Genomic DNA, 21,026 nt, shown 5'->3' on the forward strand with positions numbered 1-21,026 from the left:
CCTTGCTATAGTGATGTGTGTGCATGGAATGGCTTGGACATTAAAGGGATGCTTCACGGTGCTGGTGTGGGATGGTGTCAACCTGGCGCATCATATGGCAGTCAGGGTTTACAGCATCAAGTGAAGTCCGGCCATGGTGATGCCATCGCTGGTCACCCGGCCAGCAATTTTGTCAGGGCCTGATGCCCTGTGTCCAGTGCAGCATCAGGTGATGTTGGTATTGTGGATGATTGTGGAAGGATTCGGAGGGCCGTGGTCTGATTGTTTCATTGGCTCCGATGTTGCTGGAATAGATGGCAGCTGCAGGTGAGATGACAGAAGCGATCTGCCACTGGTGAGAGAGGTTGTCCCAATGAGGTGGCACTGGACGTACAGTTGGATTTAAAAACTTGTAAGCTAAAGAAATCTGTACATGTATTAAAAATGCAGTAACCAACATTTTCTTTGCTCTGAAACTCACCATGTGCAACATGGCATCCTTGACACCACTTCTGCAGCTGTCATCTTTTCACAAACATCAGACCAGACTCACAACACCCCACACTTACCTGGTGTGTTGTCCAGATGTCATAAAACCCGACCCAGAAGCTTGGAAAATCGGGAAAAAAACCTGAAAACTGCTGACAAGTACCTGTTAATAGGCAGTTAATTGCCTTTAATCCGTTTCCCGCCGCTAGGGGTCGGGTCCATTTGCAAATCAAGGACCCGACACTTGGGAAAGTTGTGTGGAGGCGGGTTGACGGCGGATGCGGAACCCGCCGTCAATCAAAATGACTTTAACCTCTGACCCGCCTCCAAACCCGCCCTCTGAGCGCCGGCAACATTGCAGCCAAAGTATTTGTTTAATTTCATTGCCATTGCCTTAGTCCCATTATAATTTCTCCTGTCTCAGCCTGTAAGGGACCCACATTTACTTTTGCTAATCTTTTCCTTTTTACATACCTATATAAGCTTTTACAGTCTGTTTTTATGTCTCTCACTAGTTTACTCTCATATTCTATTTTCCCTTTTTTTAAATCAATTTCTTGGTCTTCCTTTGCTGAATTCTAAAATCCTCCCAATCCTCAGGCTTACTACTCTTTTTGGCAACATTATAAGCCTCTTCCTTTGATCTGATACTATCTTTAACATCTCTTGTTAGCCACGGTTGGACCACTTTTCCTGATTTGGAGCTAAAGCGGGTGAATGGAGTTGACACACAGATCAGCCATGATCTGATTGAATGGTGAAACAGGTCCGAGGTAGCCGGATGGGTCTCCTCCTCTCCCCAATGATCAATGACCAGGCGACTGACCTGACTCCCATTTTGCAGTCCATCACGCATGGCAGGTCAAACTCCGCCAGCAGGTCGTCCATCTGGTTGTACCTCTCGTCGTCCTTCTCCACCTCGCCGTGGTACGCTGGCACGTAGGGGCGTAGTGCGTCACACATCAGGCGGTCTAGGCAGCGCTGCTCGCACTCGCAGTGCTTCTTCAAGATTTTGCCGTTTGCTCCGGCCTTGAAGCTACCTGTGTTGGAGAGGGCAGAGAAAGGAGGAGGGTGACTTCATTGAACTAAAGGAGGGTTTAAAGGTCTTGTGTCGCATTTCTGAACCCAGGCCTAGACTAGAAACAGCACTGGTTCCCTGGGGGCCTCCGTTCAGTACTTCCCCCTTCCACCACGCAGAATAAGGGATCGGCAATTTAGGACTGAGATGAGGAGAAATTTTCTTCACTCAGAGGGTTGTGAATTTTTAGAATTCTCTACCCCAGAGGGCTGTGGATGCTCAGTCATTGAGTATATTCAAGACTGAGATCGATAGATTTTTGGACACTAAGGGAATGAAGGGATTATGGGGATCAGGCGGGAGAGTGGAGTTGAGGTCGAGGATTAGCCATGATCTTATTGAATGGTGGAGCAGGCTCGAGGCGCCCTGTGGTCTACTCCTGCTCCTAATTCTTATGCTCTTAAACATGTCAGAGGTTAGCCAGGCAGTATCCTCCCTCTTCTGAAGACCCATTGACTGCCACTTCCAAGCATATGTGTCTATAGGTGACCCTAAACTTTCTCCCTAATCATCGACCCTTTCATTAGCCTATTGTTGATGTAAAACTCCGTTACCAGGTTTGTTCTGTTGCCTTGCTTGAAACATTGGCTTCTTTCCAAATGCAGTGGGACTTCCCCTGGTTTCTCCTGGCTCACGTGCTACCCATCAGCGCACTCTTTGTCTGGTCCCCACATACTCCCTGGGCTAGGCGCAATCTGTCCCTGAGGATTTGGAGCCTGTCTAGCACGTCTATGCAAGTGATGTTAAAGTTAAAGTTGTCAGCCGTGGCTCAGTGGGTCTGAACACTCTCGCTTCTGGGTCAGAATGTCATGGGTACAAGCCCCACTCCAGAGACTTGAGCTCATTATCCAGGCTGACCCTCCAATGCAGTACTGCACTGAGAGAGTGCTGCACTGTCAAAGGTGCTGACTTTTGGATGAGCCTGTAAACCGAGGTCTGCCTTCTCAGGTGGATGTAAAAGATCACATGATTCTATTCGAAGAAGACCAGGGGAGTTCTCCCCGGGGTCCTGGCTAATATTGATTCCTCAATCAATATCAGTAAAACCGATTATATGGCCATTAGCACATTGCTGTCTGTGGGAGCTTGCTGAGTGCAAACTGGCTGCCGCATTTCATACATTACAACAGTGACTACACTCCAAAAAATACATCATTGGCTGTTTTGGGACATCCTAAGGTCGTGAAAGGCGCTATGTAAATGCAGGTCTTTCTTTTACTTGTTATTGGTGTCTTCTCAGATGAGTACTTCCATCATTTAATATTTTTAATTCATTCTCAGCTTCAGCCACAAGTTAACCCCTCCATTAAAGCAGCGGAGAGTGGAGAGCCTGAGCGCATTTTGGTAAACTCTTTGACAGTAATTTCCCCCTCTCATCATCCTCTCATCACTGGGGATATCTCAGGGAATCTGCCGTGTACTTTTTCCCTTGCAGCATTGGAGCAGTTGGGATAAGGATTGCATTCTGCAATACGGGATGACACTGTTCCTTTAACTGATGCAAACAACAAGCACCAGATTAAATCAGGGCCCTTAGGTCATGGGTTTCTTTTAATTGGTTTGTATTTCCATTGTAAGTGATTTGTTTGGTCACATTTACATTGGAAATCCTGCTTGCGAGAGTGTTCACTGAGACATTACACATCCTTCTGTCACTCTGGTGGAAAACTATTGGGGGGGGGGAAGTGAGAGGGGAGCGATTAGCAATTGTTCAATGCAGTCACACCTCACTGAACACAGAAATTACATTGTGAGCATGCGGACATTTAGTATGTTTCTGTCAAATCATTTTCCATGCTACTGTAATGGAGGCACTAACCCGTTTGCTGGAGCTCCTTCGTTCAAATTTTTTACAAATGTACTCGGCTTTGGGATGCTGTTATTGCACAGCAGAATGTCCAGGTTTAGGCAAGGGTATCAGGAGATAGTCAACCACCCCACCTGAGATTTAAGGACCCTCCTATTTCAGCTGAGGGTCACATGCTGCCCTAAAGCTGGCTCAGGAAACTCCGACAGGTTCAGACACCTTGGAGAAATGAGACAATGACTGCAGGATGGGACTGTGACCACAGGATGGGACAGTGACCACAGGATTAGACAATGCTTGTAGGATGGACAATGGCTGTAGGAGGGACAATGGCTGTAGGAGGGACAATGGTTGTAAGAAGGACAATGGCTGTAGGAGGGACAATGGCTGTAAGAAGGACAATGGCTGTAGGAGGGACAATGGTTGTAGGAGGGACAATGGCTGTAGGAGGGACAATGGTTGTAGGAGGGACAATGGCTGTAGGAGGGACAATGGCTGTAGGAGAGACAATGGTTATAGGAGGGACAATGGTTGAGGAGGCACCGAGGCCCACAGCCCCGAGACCGGAGAAGCAGCGGACCTGCGCGGGAGCAGCCCGAGGCGGCTGAGTATAAAAGGGAGCAGTCAGAGGCACCGAGGCCCACAGCCCCGAGACCGGAGAAGCAGCGGACCTGCGCGGGAGCAGCCCGAGGCGGCTGAGTATAAAAGGGAGCAGTCAGAGGCACCGAGGCCCACAGCCCCGAGACCGGAGAAGCAGCGGACCTGCGCGGGAGCAGCCCGAGGCGGTTGGGTATAATAGGGAGCAGTCAGAGGCACCGAGGCCCACAGCCCCGAGACCGGAGAAGCAGCGGACCTGCGCGGGAGCAGCCCGAGGCGGCTGAGTATAAGAGGGAGCAGCCCGAGGCAGCGAGGCATACCAATCCAGGTTCCGGGAGAGAGGTAAAAAGTAATCCAAGTGTGACGTCAGCGGGAAGCAGGTAAGTGATTGGTTGGTGAGTATTTCTCTCTTTTCAATACAAGCTTGAATTCTGTGGTGTTAAATTTCTAGGGTCTCTGTGTTGTAGTGGGGACAGTTGGTAAATAAAGCGCCCTAGAGTATACCTGTAACTGGGGTGTTGAATAAATTTTTTAATTAATTAAAGTAGTAAGTCATGGCAGGAGAGCTCAGACCCGTGTTCTGCTCCTCTTGCTCCATGTGGGAAGTCAGGGACGCTGCCAGTGTCCCTGACGACCATGTGTGCGGGAAATGCATCCAGCTGCAGCTACTTGTAGACCGCATTGCGGCGCTCGAGCTGCGGGTGGATGAGTTTTGGAGCATGCGCGATGCTGAGAGGGTCGTGGATAGCACATTTAGCGAGTTGTTCATGCCGCAGAGTAGGGCTGCACAGGCAGAAAGAAATTGGGTGACCATCAGGCGGAGCAACAGAGGCAGGCAGGAAGTGCAGGGAACCCCTGCGCTCATCCCCCTTTCAAACAGGTATACCAAGTTGGATACTGTTGAGGGGGATGACTCACCAGGGGAAGGCAGCAGCGGCCAGCTTCCTGGCACCAGGGACGCTTCTGCTGCTCAGAAAGGGAGGAAAAAGAGTGGGAGAGCAATAGTGGTAGGGGATTCTATCGTAAGGGGAACAGATAGGCGTTTCTGTGGCCGCAAACGTGACTCCAGGATGGTTTGTTGCCTCCCTGGGGCCAGGGTCATGGATGTCACTGAGCGGCTACAGGGCATTCTTAAGGGGGAGGGTGAGCAGGCAGAGGTCGTGGTCCACATTGGAACCAACGACATAGGTAGGAAGGGGGATGAGGTCCTGCATCAAGAATTTAGGGAGCTAGGTAACAGATTAAAGGGCAGGACCTCAAAGGTTGTAATCTCTGGATTACTTCCAGTGCCACGTGCTAGTGAGTATAGGAATAGGAGGATAGGGCAGATGAATGCGTGGCTAAAGAGTTGGTGTAGGGGGGAGGGTTTTACTTTCCTGGATCACTGGGTCTGCTTCTGGGAAAGGTGGGACTTGTACAAGTCGGACGGGTTGCACCTGAACCAGAGCGGGACAAATATCCTTGCGGGGAGGTTTGCTAGCACTGTTGGGGGGGGGTTTAAACTAACTTGGCAGGGGGATGGGATACAGAGGGGAGCTGAAATACGGGGTGATGTGCTGCCAATTATAGAGAAAAAAACAAGTCAGCTTGGTAGACAGGGCAAATATATAAGGGCAAGGCTGGATGGCATCTATTTTAATGCAAGGAGTCTTGCAAATAAGGTGGATGAACTGAAGGTGTTGATAAACACATGGGAGTATGACATTGTTGCTATCACGGAGACATGGTTGAGGGAGGGGCAAGACTGGCAGCTCAATATTCCGGGGTACAGAATCTTCAGGCGAGACAGAGGGGGAGGTATAAGAGGAGGGGGTGTCACAATATTAATTAAGGAGTCAATTACTGCAGTAAGGAGGGATGATATATTAGCAGGTTCCTCTAATGAGGCCATATGGGTGGAGCTTAAAAACAAAAAGGGGGCAAGCACTTTGCTGGGAGTGTACTATAGGCCTCCAAACAGTCAGGGGGAGATAGAGGAACAGATATGTAGGCAAATCTCAGAGAAATGTGCAAATAATAGGGTAATAATAATGGGGGATTTCAACTTCCCCAATATTAACTGGGATAGTCAGAGTGTGAAAGGCTCAGAGGGTGTAGAATTCTTAAAGTGCATCCAGGAGAGCTTTTTGAGCCAGCATGTAGAAAGTCCTACAAGAGAGGGGGCGGTACTGGACCTAATTCTAGGGAATGTGGCCGGCCAAGTGGAAAAAGTGCTAGTAGGTGAGCACTTTGGTGACAGTGACCATAATATGGTGAGATTTAAGGTGGTCATGGAAAAGGACAGGGATGGGCCGGAAATAAAGGTTCTAAATTGGGGGAAGGCCGATTTTAATAGGATAAGGCAGGATCTGGCCAAAATGGACTGGGATCAGCTACTTGTAGGAAAATCCGCATCGGAGCAATGGGAGGCTTTCAGAAGAGAGATTGAGATCATACAATGGCAACATGTTCCCGTAAAGGTCAAGGGTGGTTCCAAAAACCACAGGGAACCTTGGATGTCAGGGGATATACGAGAATGGATTAGGAAAAAAAAGGAGGGCTTTTGGCAGATACAAAAGGCTAAAGACGGAGGAAGCCCTAGAGGAGTACAAAAAGTGCAGGGGGATACTTAAAAAAGAAATTAGGAGATCAAGGAGGGGCCATGAAATAACACTGGCAAGCAAAATAAAGGAAAATCCTAAGATGTTTTATAAGTATATTAAGGGTAAGAGGATAACTAGGGAAAAAATAGGGCCCATTAGGGACAAAAGTGGCAATCTGTGTGTGGAGCCGGAAGATGTAGGAGGGGTTCTAAATGAATTTTTTGCATCTGTTTTCACTGTGGAGAAGGACGATGTAGACATAGAAATAGGGCGGGGGGACTGTGATATGCTCGAACATATTAACATCGAGAGGGAGGAGGTATTGCCGGTTTTAGCTGGCCTAAAAATGGATAAATCCCCAGGCCCGGACGAAATGTATCCCAGGCTGCTGTGTGAGGCAAAGGAAGAGATTGCGGGGGCTCTGACACATATATTCAGGACCTCTCTGGCCACAGGGGATGTGCCAGAGGACTGGAGAACCGCTAATGTAGTACCATTATTCAAGAAGGGAAGTAGGGAAAAACCGGGGAACTACAGGCCAGTGAGCCTAACATCTGTGGTCGGAAAATTATTGGAAAAAATCTGAGGGACAAAATTTGTCTCCACTTGGAGAGGCATGGATTAATCAGGGATAGTCAACATGGCTTTGTCAAGGGAAGATCATGTCTGACTAATTTGATTGAATTTTTTGAGGGGGTGACTAGGTGTGTGGATGAGGGTAACGCAGTGGATGTGGTATACATGGATTTCAGTAAGGCCTTCGATAAAGTCCCGCACAGGAGACTGGTCAAGAAGGTAAGAGCCCATGGAATCCAGGGTGCCTTGGCACATTGGATACAAAACTGGCTTAGTGGCAGAAGGCAGAGGGTGATGGTCGAAGGTTGTTTTTGTGACTGGAAGCCTGTGGCCAGTGGGGTACCACAGGGATCGGTGCTGGGTCCCTTGCTGTTTGTGGTCTACATTAATGACTTGGATATGAATGTAAAAGGTATGATCAGTAAGTTCGCGGATGATACAAAAATTGGTAGGGTGGTAAATAGCGAGGAGGGTAGCCTCAGTCTGCAGGACGATATAGATGGGTTGGTCAGAGGGGCGGAAAAGTGACAAATGGAATTTAACCTGGAAAAGTGCGAGGTGATGCACTTTGGGGTACTAACAAGGCAAGGGAATACACAATGAATGGTAAGACCCTAGGCAAGATGGAGGGTCAGAGGGATCTGGGTGTGCAAGTACACAGATCCCTGAAGGCGGCGGAACAGGTGGATAAGGTGGTAAAAAAGGCATATGGGATACTTGCCTTCATTAGCCGAGGCATAGAATATAAGAGCAAGGAGGTTATGATGGAGCTGTATAAAACACTGGTTAGGCCACAGCTGGAATACTGTGTGCAGTTCTGGTCGCCACACTACAGGAAGGATGTGAACGCTTTGGAGAGGCTGCAGAGGAGATTCACCAGGATGTTACCAGGGCTGGAGCGCTTCAGCTATGAAGAGAGACTGGGCAGATTGGGTTTGTTTTCCTTGGAGCAGAGGAGGCTGAGGGGGGACATGATTGAGGTGTACAAAATTATGAGGGGCATAGATAGGATGGATACTGAGGAGCTTTTTCCCTTAGTAGAAGGGTCAATAACTAGGGGGCATAGATTCAAGGTAAAGGGTGGGAGGTTTAGAGGGGATTTGAGAAAGAACTTTTTCACCCAGAGGGTGGTTGGAGTCTGGAACTCACTGCCTGAAAGGGTTGTGGAGGCAGGAACCCTCACAACATTTAAGAAGCATTTGGATGAGCACTTGAAATGCCATAGCATACAAGGCTACGGACCAAATGCTGGAATATGGGATTAGATTAGACAGGGCTTGATGGCCGGCGCGGACACGATGGGCCGAAGGGCCTCTATCCGTGCTGTATAACTCTATGACTCTATGACTCTATGGCTGTAGGAGAGACAATGGCTGTAGGAGGGACAATGGCTGTAGGAGGTGCAATGGCTGTAGGAGGGACAATGGCTGTAGGAGGTGCAATGGCTGTAGGAGGGACAATGGCTGTAGGAGGGACAATGGCTGTAGGAGAGACAATGGCTGTAGGAGGGACAATGGCTGTAGGAGGGACAATGGCTGTAGGAGGGACAATGGCTGTAGGAGGGACAATGGCTGTAGGAGAGACAATGGCTGTAGGGGGGACAATGGCTGTCGGAGGAACAATGGCTGTGGGAGGGACAATGGCTGTAGGAGGGACAATGGCTGTAGGAGGGACAATGGCTGTAGGAGGGACAATGGCTGTAGGAGGGACAATGGCTGTAGGAGAGACAATGGTTGGAGGAAGGACAATGGCTGTAGGAGGGACAATGGCTGTAGGAAGGACAATGGCTGTAGGAGGGACAATGGTTGTAGGAGGGACAATGGTTGTAGGAGGGACAATGGTTGTAGGAGGGACAATGGCTGTAGGAGGGACAATGGCTGTAGGAGGGACAATGGCTGTAAGAGGGACAATGGCTGCAGCAGGGACAATAGTTGTAGGAGGGACAATGGCTGTAGGAGGGACAATGGTTGTAAGAAGGACAATGGCTGTAGGAGGGACAATGGCTGTAGGAGGGACAATGGTTGTAAGAAGGACAATGGCTGTAGGAGGGACAATGGCTGTAGGAGGGACAATGGCTGTAAGAGGGACAATGGCTGTAGGAGGGGCAATGGTTGTAGGAGGGACAATGGCTGTAGGAAGGACAATGGCTGTAGGAGGGACAATGGCTGTAGGAGGGACAATGGCTGTAGGAGGGACAATGGTTGTAGGAGGTGCAATGGCTGTAGGAGGGACAATGGTTGTAGGAGGGACAATGGTTGTAGGAGGTGCAATGGTTGTAGGAGGGACAATGGCTGTAGGATGGAACAATGGTTGTAGGAGGGACAATGGCTGTAGGAGGGACAATGGCTGTAGGAGGGACAATGGCTGTAGGAGGGGAAATGGTTGTAGGAGGGACAATGGCTGTAGGATGGAACAATGGTTGTAGGAGGGACAATGGCTGTAGGAGGGACAATGGTTGTAGGAGGGACAATGGTTGTAGGAGGGACAATGGTTGTAGGAGGGACAATGGCTGTCGGAGGGACAATGGCTGTAGGAGGGACAATGGTTGTAGGAGGTGCAATGGCTGTAGGAGGGACAATGGTTGTAGGAGGGACAATGGTTGTAGGAGGTGCAATGGTTGTAGGAGGGACAATGGCGGTAGGATGGAACAATTGTTGTAGGAGGGACAATGGCTGTAGGAGGGACAATGTTTGTAGGACAGACAATGGCTGTAGGAGGGACAATGGCTGTAGGAGAGACAATGGCTGTAGGAGGGACAATGGCTGTAGGAGGGACAATGGCTGTAGGAGGGACAATGGTTGTAGGAGGGACAATGGCTGTAGGAGGGACATTGGCTGTAGGAGAGACAATGGCTGTAGGAGGGACAATGGCTGTAGGAGGGACAATGGCTGTAGGAGGGACAATGTTTGTAGGACGGACAATGGCTGTAGGAGGGACAATGGCTGTAGGAGGGACAATGGCTGTAGGAGGGACAATGGTTGTAGGAGGGACAATGGCTGTAGGAGGGACAATGGCTGTAGGAGGGACAATGGTTGTAGGAGGGACAATGGCTGTAGGAGGGACAATGGCTGTAGGAGGGACAATGGCTGTAGGAGGGACAATGGCTGTAGGAGGGACAATGGCTGTAGGAGAGACAATGGCTGTAGGAGGGACAATGGTTGTAGGAGGGACAATGGTTATAGGAGGGACAATGGCTGTAGGAGAGACAATGGCTGTAGGAGGGACAATGTTTGTAGGACGGACAATGGTTGTAGGAGGTGCAATGGTTGTAGGAGGGACAATGGCTGTAGGAGGTGCAATGGTTGGAGGAGGGACAATGGCTGTAGGAGGGACAATGGTTGTAGGAGGTGCAATGGTTGTAGGAGGGACAATGGTTGTAGGAGGGACAATGGTTGTAAGAAGGACAATGGCTGTAGGAGGGACAATGGTTGTAAGAAGGACAATGGCTGTAGGAGGGACAATGGTTGTAGGAGGGACAATGGCTGTAGGAGGGACAATGGTTGTAAGAAGGACAATGACTGTACGAGGGACAATTAATGCTGGTCTGTGCTGAGTTAGCCAATGTCAGTTAGTGCAGCAATTGGGCAGTATATGTGAGCTCAGCACCCCTGAGCTCGGGAGGAAAAGAATCACTCAGCTTCCTGCTCATTTTACATATCCAGTGCCCCAGCCCTTTCTGGCTCTTGGGATACACTCGCAATTCCTTCCTGGTTCAAGACTCACCACTTGGGAAATAAAAATTATTCCAGGAAGAGTCGTGAGAGGCGGGAAACAAAAACTGTGGGTTGTGAAAAGGATGAATTAAATAGGGTCCCCATTGTATCATTGAGTGGTGTCAGGGTCGCTATGAGTCAGATCAGCACCGACACCAAAATACACTGTTGGATATCTACTGTCAGTGTCCTGAGCCTAGCCCGATTCCAGAACGGAATCCAAGTGTACGGATTATCTGGGAGCAGTACTGTGGGCAGGGACCGGTACCTACCTGCGTGTCCCGCCAGCTGTATCCAAGGATACCGTTTCTTGAAGGACATTACAAAAGGCGACCATTGCACCATGTTTTTGATCTTCCTCCAGGATTTACTCTGAAACACAGACCGAGAAAGGAAGTAAATAAGGATTCACATCCACCTGGGGCAAGCTACCCACCCTCTGTAACACCTTGACTGGCACCAGAGATACGTCACCTGGGATAGGTAACCCGCGCCCTTCAACACTTTGACTGGTAATATAGATACTCCACTTGGAACAGGTAACCCACACCCTGCAACACCTTGACTGGTAATATAGAAACTCCACTTGGAACAGGTAACCCACACCCTGTAACACTTTGACTGGTAATATAGAAACTCCACCTGGACAGGTAACCCACACCCTGTAACACTTTGACTGGTAATATAGAAACTCCCCCTGGACAGGTAACCCACACCCTGTAACACTTTGACTGGTAATATAGAAACTCCCCCTGGACAGGTAACCCACACCCTGTAACATTTTGACTGGTAATAATAGAAACTCCCCCTGGACAGGTAACCCACACCCTGTAACACTTTGACTGGTAATATAGAAACTCCACCTGGACAGGTAACCCACACCCTGTAACATTTTGACTGGTAATAATAGAAACTCCACCTGGAGAGGTAACCCACACCCTGCAACACCTTGACTGGTAATATAGAAACTCCACCTGGACAGGTAACCCACGCCCTGCAACACCTTGTCTGGTAATATAGAAACTCCACCTGGACAGGTAACCCACACCCTGTAACACTTTGACTGGTAATATAGAAACTCCACCTGGAGAGGTCACCCACGCCCTGCAACACCTTGACTGGTAATATAGAAACTCTACCTGGGACAGGTAACCCACACCCTGCAACACCTTTACGATAGCAAAATACTGCAGATGCTGGAAATCCGAAATAACAACAAAAAATGCTGGAAAAACTCAGCAGGCCAGGCAACATCCGTGGAGAGAAATTAGAGTCAACGTATTGGGTCAAAACCCTTTATCATGACTAAAGAGGCACAGGGAATGAAATAGATTAAGAGGTCGGGCTGGGAGAGAACAAAAGAGAAGAAGAGACATTAAGAGGTATTCAAAACGAGACGAGATGGTGATTGGACTAGTGGAGACAAAAGACGGCTCTAGATTAGGTGTGAAATGCGCTGGCAGAATGGGAGACAGCTGCCATGTGGGAGAGAGAAAAAAAAAAGGAAGTGGGGGGGAGGGAAAAACCAAAACAAAGGTGTGGATAAAAAATATAAGTAAAAATGTAATAGGGGCTGAGGTTATGATCTGAAATTGTTGAACTCGATATTGAGTCTGGAAGACTGCAAAGTGCCGAATCGGAAGATGAGGTGCTGTTCCTCGAGTTTACGGTGAGCTTCCGTGGAACAATGCAAGAGGCCGAGGACGGTGAGGTCCGAGTGGGAATGGGGCGGTAAACTAAAATGACAGGCGACCGGAAGCTCGGGGTCCCCCTTACGGACTGAATGGAGGTGTTCCGCAAAGCGGTCACCCAATCTGCGTTTGGTCTCCCCAATGTAGAGGAGACCGCATCGTGAGCAGCGAATACAGTATACTAGATTGCAAGAAGTACAAGTAAATCGCTGTTTCACCTGGAAGGGGTGTTTGGGGCCCTGCACAGTGGGAAGGGGGGAGATACAAGGACAGGTGTTACATCTCCTCCGCTTGCACGGGACGGTGCCAGGCGAAGGGGAAGGGGTGCTGGGGGTGATAGAGGAGTGGACTAGGGTGTCTCAGAGGGAGCGGTCCCTACGGAATGCTGAAAAGGGAGGGGAGGGGAAGATGCGTTTGGTGGTGGGATCACTTTGGAGGTGGCGGAAATGGCGGAGGGTGATCCGTTGAATGTGGAGGCTGGTGGGGTGAAAGGTGAGGACAAGGGGAACCCTATCGTGGTTCCGGGAGGGAGGGGCAGGGGTGAGGGCAGAAGTGCGGGAGATAGAACGGACACGGTCGAGGGTCATGTCAACCACGGTAGAGGGGAATCCTCGGTTGAGGAAAAAGGAAGACATGTCGGAAGCACTGGTGTGGAAGGTGGCATCGTCGGAGCAGATGCGGTGGAGACGGAGAAACTGGGAGAATGGAATAGAGTCCTTACAGGAGGCGGGGTGGGAGGAAGTGTAGTCCAGGTAGCTGTGGGAGTCTGTGGGCTTGTAGTGAATATTGGTCAATAACCTATCCCCAGAGATGGAGACGGAGAAGTCGAGGAAGGGAAGAGTCAGAGATGGACCATGTGATGGTGAGGGAAGGGTGGAAATTGGAGGCAAAGTGAATGAAATTGTCTAGTTCAGGGCGAGAGCAGGAAACGGCACCGATACAGTCATCAATGTATCGGAAAAAGAGGTGAGGGAGGGGACCTGAGTAGGACTGGAACAAAGAGTGTTCCACATATCCCACCAAAAGGCAGGCATAGCTAGGACCCATGCGGGTACCCATAGCAACACCTTTGATTTGGAGGAAATGAGTGGAGTTAAAGGAGAAGTTGTTCAATGTGAGAACAAGTTCAGCCAGGCAGAGGAGGGTGGTGGTGGATGGGGACTGGTCGGGCCTCTGTTCAAGGAAGAAGCGGAGCGCCCTCAGGCCATCCTGGTGGGGGATAGAGGTGTAGAGGAATTGTATGTCCATGGTGAAAAGGAAGCGGTTGGGGCCAGGAAACTGGAAACTGTTAAAGTGACGGAGGGCGTCCGAAGAGTCGCGGATGTAGGTGGGAAGAGACTGGACAAGGGGAGAAAAGATAGAGTCGAGATAGGAAGAGATAAGTTCCGTGGGGCAAGAACAGGCTGAAACGATGGGTCTACCAGGGCAGTCCTGTTTGTGGATCTTGGGAAGGAGGTAGAAGCGGGCTGTGCGGGGTTGGGGAACTATGAGGTTGGTGGCCGCGGGGGGAAGATCGCCAGAGGAGATGAGGTCAGTGACAGTCTTGGAAACGGTGGTTTGATGTTCGGTAGTGGGGCCATGGTCCAGGTGGAGGTAGGAGGAGGTGTCGGAGAGTTGGCGTTCAGCTTCCGCTAGGTAGAGGTCAGTTCGACAAACAACAACAGCACCACCCTTGTCAGCAGGTTTAATGACAATGTCAGGGTTGGATCTAAGAGAATGGAGAGCTGCAAGTTCAGAGGGAGGTAGGTTGGAGTGAGTGAAGGGAGCAGAGAAATCGAGACGGCCGATGTCACGGCGGCAGTTAGCGATGAAAACCCCTGCAACACCTTGACTGGTAATATAGAAACTCCACCTGGGACAGGTAACCCACACCCTGCAACACCTTGACTGGTAATATAGAAACTCCACCTGGGACAGGTGACCCATACCCTGCAACACCTTGACTGGTAATATAGAAACTCCACCTGGGACAGGTAACCCACACCCTGCAACACCTTGACTGGTAATATAGAAACTCCAACTGGATAGGTAACCCACGCCCTGCAACACCTTGACTGGTAATATAGAAACTCCACCTGGAGTGGTAACCCACGCCCTGCAACACCATGACTGGTAATATAGAAATTCCACCTGGACAGGTAACCCACACCCTGCAAAACCTTGACTGGTAATATAGAAACTCCACCTGGAGAGGTAACCCACGCCCTGCAAAACCTTGACTGGTAATAATAGAAACTCCACCTGGAGAGGTAACCCACGCCCTACAACACCTTGACTGGTAATATAGAAACTCCACCTGGACAGGTAACCCACGCCCTGCAAAACCTTGACTGGTAATATAGAAAATCCACCTGGAGAGGTAACCCACATCCTGCAACACCATGCCTGGTAATATAGAAACTCCACCTGGACAAGTAACCCACGCCCTGCAAAACCTTGACTGGTAATAATAGAAACTCCACCTGGAGAGGTAACCCACGCCCTACAACACCTTGACTGGTAATATAGAAACTCCACCTGGACAGGTAACCCACGCCCTGCAACACCTTGACTGGTAATATAGAAACTCCACCTGGGACAGGTAATCCTCGCCCTGCAACACCTTGACTGGTAATATAGAAAATCCACCTGGAGAGGTAACCCACGCCCTGCAACACCATGACTGGTAATATAGAAACTCCACCTGGACAGGTAACCCATGCCCAGCAACACCTTGACGGGTAATATAGAAACTCCACCTGGGACAGGTAACCCACGCCCTGCAACACCTTGACAGGTAATATAGAAACTCCACCTGGGACAGGTAACCTACGCCCTGCAACACCTTGCCTGGTAATATAGAAACTCCAACTGGACAGGTAACCCACGCCCTGTAACACCTTGACTGGTAATATAGAAACTCCAGCTGGGACAGGTAACCCACATCCTGCAATACCTTGACTGGTAATATAGAAACTCCACCTGGACAGGTAACCCACACCCTGCAGCACCTTGACTGGTAATATAGAAACTCCACCTGGGACAGGTAACACAAGCCCTGCAACACCTTGACTGGTAATATAGAAACTCCACCTGGGACAGGTAACTCACGCCCTGCAACACCTTGACTGGCAACACAGAAACTCCACCTGGAGAGGTAACCCACGCCCTGCAACACCTTGACTGGTAATATAGAAACTCCACCTGGAGAGGTAACCCACACCCTGCAACACCTTGACTGGTAATATAGAAACTCCACCTGGAGAGGTAACCCACACCCTGCAACACCTTGACTGGTAATATAGAAACTCCACCTGGAGAGGTAGCCCACGCCCTGCAACACCTTGACTGGTAATAGTAGAAACTCCACCTGGAGAGGTAACTCACGCGCTGCAACACCTTGACTGGTAATATAGAAACTCCACCTGGAACAGGTGACCCAAACCCTGCAACACCTTGACTGGTAATATAGAAACTCCACCTGGAGAGGTAACCCACGCCCTGCAACACCTTGACTGGTAATAGTAGAAACTCCACCTGGAGAGGTAACTCACGCGCTGCAACACCTTGACTGGTAATATAGAAACTCCACCTGGAACAGGTGACCCAAACCCTGCAACACCTTGACTGGTAATATAGAAACTCCACCTGGACAGGTAACCCACGCACTGCAACAACTTGACTGGTAATATAGAAACTCCACCTGGAGAGGTAACCCACGCCCTGCAACACCTTGACTGGTAATAATAGAAACTCCACCTGGAGAGGTAGCCCACGCCCTGCAACACCTTGACTGGTAATATAGAAACTCCACCTGGGACAGGTAACCCATGCCCTGCAACACCTTGACTGGTAATAATAGAAACTCCACCTGGAGAGGGAACCCACGCCCCGCAACACCTTGACTGGTAATAATAGAAACTCCACCTGGGACAGGTAACCCAAACCCTGCAACACCTTGAATGGTAATATAGAAACTGCACCTGGGACAGGTAACCCACGCCCTGCAAAACATTGACTGGTAATATAGAAACTCCACCTGGAGAGGTAACCCACGCACTGTAACACCTTGACTGGTAATATAGAAACTCCACCTGGGACATGTAACCCACGCACTGTAACACCTTGACTGGTAATATAGAAACTCCACCTGGAGAGGTAACCCACGCCCTGCAACACCTTGACTGGTAATATAGAAACTCCACCTGGGACATGTAACCCACGCACTGTAACACCTTGACTGGTAATATAGAAACTCCACCTGGAGAGGTAACCCACACCCTGCAACAGCTTGACTGGTAATATAGAAACTCCACCTGGAGAGGTGACCCACGCCCTGCAACACCTTGACTGGTAATATAGAAACTCCACCTGGAGAGGTAACCCACGCCCTGCAACACCTTGACTGGTAATATAGAAACTTCACCTGGAGAGTTAACCCACGCCCTGCAACACCTTGACTGGTAATATAGAAACTCCACCTGGAGAGGTAACCCACGCCCTGCAACACCTTGACTGGTAATATAGAAACTCCACCTGGGACAGGTAACCCACGCCCTGCAAAACCTTGACTGGTAATATAGAAACTGCACCTGGGACAGGTAACCCACGCCCTGCAACACCTTGACTGGTAATATAGAAACTCCACCTGGGACAGGTAACCCACGCCCTGCAACACCTTGACTGGTAATATAGAAACTCCACCTGGAGAGGTAACCCACGCCCTGCAACACCTTGACAGGTAATATAGAAACTCCACCTGGGACAGGTAACCCACGCCCTGCAACACCTTGACTGGTAATATAGAAACTCCACCTGGAGAGGAAACCCACGCCCTGCAACACCTTGACTGGTAATATAGAAACTCCACCTGGGACAGGTAACCCACGCCCTGCAACACCTTGACTGGTAATATAGAAACTCCACCTGGACAGGTAACCCACACCCTGCAACACCTTGACTGGTAATATAGAAACTCCACCTGGAGAGGTAACCCACGCCCTGCAACACCTTGACTGGTAATATAGAAACTCCACCTGGAGAGGTAACCCACGCCCTGCAACACCTTGACTGGTAATAATAGAAACTCAACCTGGAGAGGTAACCCACACCCTGCAACACCTTGTCTGGTAATATAGAAACTCCACCTGGACAGGTAACCCACACCCTGCAACACCTTGTCTGGTAATATAGAAACTCCACCTGGACAGGTAACCCACACCCTGCAACACCTTGACTGGTAATATAGAAACTCCACCTGGAGAGGCAACCCACACCCTGCAACACCTTGACTGGTAATATAGAAACTCCACCTGGAGAGGTAACCCACGCCCTGCAACACCTTGACTGGTAATATAGAAACTCCACCTGGACAGGTAACCCACACCCTGCAACACCTTGACTGGTAATATAGAAACTCCACCTGGAGAGGTAACCCACACCCTGCAACACCTTGTCTGGTAATATAGAAACTCCACCTGGACAGGTAACCCACACCCTGCAACACCTTGTCTGGTAATATAGAAACTCCACCTGGACAGGTAACCCACACCCTGCAACACCTTGACTGGTAATATAGAAACTCCACCTGGAGAGGCAACCCACACCCTGCAACACCTTGACTGGTAATATAGAAACTCCACCTGGAGAGGTAACCCACGCCCTGCAACACCTTGACTGGTAATATAGAACCTCCACCTGGAGAGGTAACCCACATCCTGCAACACCTTGACTGGTAATATAGAAACTCCACCTGGACAGGTAACCCACGCCCTGCAACACCTTGACTGGTAATATAGAAACTCCACCTGGAGTGGTAACCCACGCCGTGCAACACCTTGACTGGTAATAATAGAAACTCCACCTGGAGAGGTAACCCACGCCCTGCAACACCTTGACTGGTAATATAGAAACTCCACCTGGAGAGGTAACCCACACCATGCAGCACCTTGACTGGTAATATAGAAACTCCACCTGGAGTGGTAACGCACGCCCTGCAACACCTTGACTGGTAATATAGAAACTCCACCTGGAGAGGTAACCCACGCCCTGCAACACCTTGACTGGTAATATAGAAACTCCACCTGGAGAGGTAACCCACGCCCTGCAACACCTTGACTGGTAATATAGAAACTCCACCTGGAGAGGTAACCCACGCCCTGCAACACCTTGACTGGTAATATAGAAACTCCACCTGGAGAGGTAACCCACACCCTGCAACACCTTGACTGGTAATATAGAAACTCCACCTGGAGAGGAAACCCACGCCCTGCAACACCTTGACTGGTAATATAGAAACTCCACCTGGGACAGGTAACCCACGCCCTGTAACACCTTGACTGGTAATATAGAAACTCCACCTGGGACAGGTAACCCACGCCCTGCAACACCTTGTCTGGTAATATAAAAACTCCACCTGGGACAGGTAACCCACGCCCTGTAACACCTTGACTGGTAATATAGAAACTCCACCTGGGACAGGTAACCCACGCCCTGCAACACCTTGTCTGGTAATATAGAAACTCCACCTGGGACAGGTAACCCACACCCTGCAACACCTTGACTGGTAATATAGAAACTCCACCTGGAGTGATAACCCATGCCCTGCAACACCTTGACTGGTAATATAGAAACTCCACCTGGGACAGGTAACCCACGCCCTGTAACACCTTGACTGGTAATATAGAAACTCCACCTGGGACAGGTAACCCACGCCCTGTAACACCTTGACTGGTAATATAGAAACTCCACCTGGGACAGGTAACCCACGCCCTGTAACACCTTGACTGGTAATATAGAAACTTCACCTGGGACATGTAACCCACGCCCTGTAACACCTTGACTGGTAATATAGAAACTCCACCTGGGACAGGTAACTCACACCCTGCAACAATTTGGGGTAGAAATTCAGTTGGTTTAGCCACCCGTTAGCGCCTTAAGAGGGCGCTAAGTGGGTCCCAAGCCAACTGGCGCCCGGGAGCGGCACTGTCCACGCTTCCCGCTAAATTCCGCGGGACGTTAGTGGTGGCTCTAACCGTTAGCGCTGCGCCGCTGCCGATGACATCATCGGTGTGCGAAGCGCCCCGCAGATGCCCCGGCCGCAATATTCGGCAGTGCCCCCTGATTTACCGCCGGACGCTATGTCCGACTGGGTCAGGGTGGCGTACCTGCGGTCAGAGAGGCGCAAATTAAAGGCGAGGTGCAGGGCGTCCATTTTTGTTGTTGGCCGCCTGCCAGCACCTGGCTGCTTGCGTCCCAGTGTCCACTGGCTGGATGTGTCTCAGTGTCCACTGGCTATCTGTATCCCAGTGTCCACTGACTGGATGTGTCCCAGTGTCCAAACACTGGCTGGATGTGTCCCAGTGTCCACCGGCTGGATGTGTCCCAGTGTCCAAACACTGGCTGGATGTGTCCCAGTGTCCACTGACTGGATGTGTCCCAGTGTCCAAACACTGGCTGGATGTGTCCCAGTGTCCAAACACTGGCTGGATGTGTCCCAGTGTCCACTGGCTGGATACGTCCCAGTGTCCAAACACTGGCTGGATGTGTCCCAGTGTCCACTGGCTGGATGTGTCTCAGTGTCCAAACACTGGCTGGATGTGTCCCAGTGTCCACTGACTGTTTTTGTCCCAGTGTCCACTGGCTGGCTGTGTCCCAGTGTCCACTGGCTGGATGTGTCCCAGTGTCCACTGGCTGGATGTGTCCCAGTGTCCACTGGCTGTTTGTGTCCCAGTGTCCACTGGCTGGATGTGTCCCAGTGTCCACTGGCTGGATGTGTCCCAGTGTCCACTTGCTGGATGTGTCCCAGTGTCCACTTGCTGGATGTGTCCCAGTGTCCATGTTGTGTCTCAAGGGGTTTTATACCCTTACCTATATAACAATTAAGAAGGACTCCGGGGTGGAGAGTTTAGTTAACGGCCATTTTATTTACAATGTGCTTCTTCACTCAATGCACTACATTTCCCATAGTGCATTGTAAATCACCACTACGGTATCCCATGTGGGACAATTCTAATACACATTCAAAATACACAACAGTCCACTGGCTGGATGCGTCCCAGTGTCCACTGGCTGTTTGTGACCCAGTGTCCACTTGCTGGATGTGTCCCAGTGTCCACTGGCTGGCCGTGTCTCAGTGTCCACTGGCTGGATGTGTCCCAGTGTCCACTTGCTGGATGTGTCCCAGTGTCCACTGGCTGGATGTGTCTCAGTGTCCACTGGCTGGATGTGTCTCAGTGTCCACTGGCTGGATGTGTCCCAGTGTCCACTTGCTGGATGTGCCCCAGTGTCCACTGGCTGGATGTGTCCCAGTGTCCACTGGCTGGATGTGTCTCAGTGTCCACTGGCTGGATGTGTCCCAGTGTCCACTTGCTGGATGCGTCCCAGTGTCCACTGGCTGTTTGTGTCGCAGTGTCCACTTGCTGGATACGTCCCAGTGTCCACTGGCTGGATGTGTCTCGGTGTCCACTGGCTATCTGTATCCCAGTGTCCACTGGCTGTTTGTGTCGCAGTGTCCACTTGCTGGATGTGTCCCAG

At 50.3% G+C, this 21,026-nt stretch overlaps 1 protein-coding gene across 1 annotated transcript in view; it reads right to left on the reverse strand.

Annotated features, from left to right (window-relative positions):
- Window positions 1–21,026, reverse strand: part of LOC147113116 (inositol-trisphosphate 3-kinase B-like) — a 224,573-nt gene that overhangs the window by 97,013 nt on the left and 106,534 nt on the right. The window contains exons 2-3 of the mRNA XM_085997993.1: window positions 11,090–11,193; window positions 1,295–1,504 (exon numbers count right to left, since the gene is read on the reverse strand). Coding sequence (XP_085854119.1) covers window positions 1,295–1,504; window positions 11,090–11,193 — 314 coding nt within the window. The remainder of the gene's footprint in view (window positions 1–1,294; window positions 1,505–11,089; window positions 11,194–21,026) is intronic.

This window comes from Somniosus microcephalus, chromosome 9 (genome assembly GCF_052327205.1).
Source record: "Somniosus microcephalus isolate GS21.2 chromosome 9, FLI_Smic_1.0, whole genome shotgun sequence".
Taxonomy (NCBI): Eukaryota; Metazoa; Chordata; class Chondrichthyes; order Squaliformes; family Somniosidae; genus Somniosus; species Somniosus microcephalus.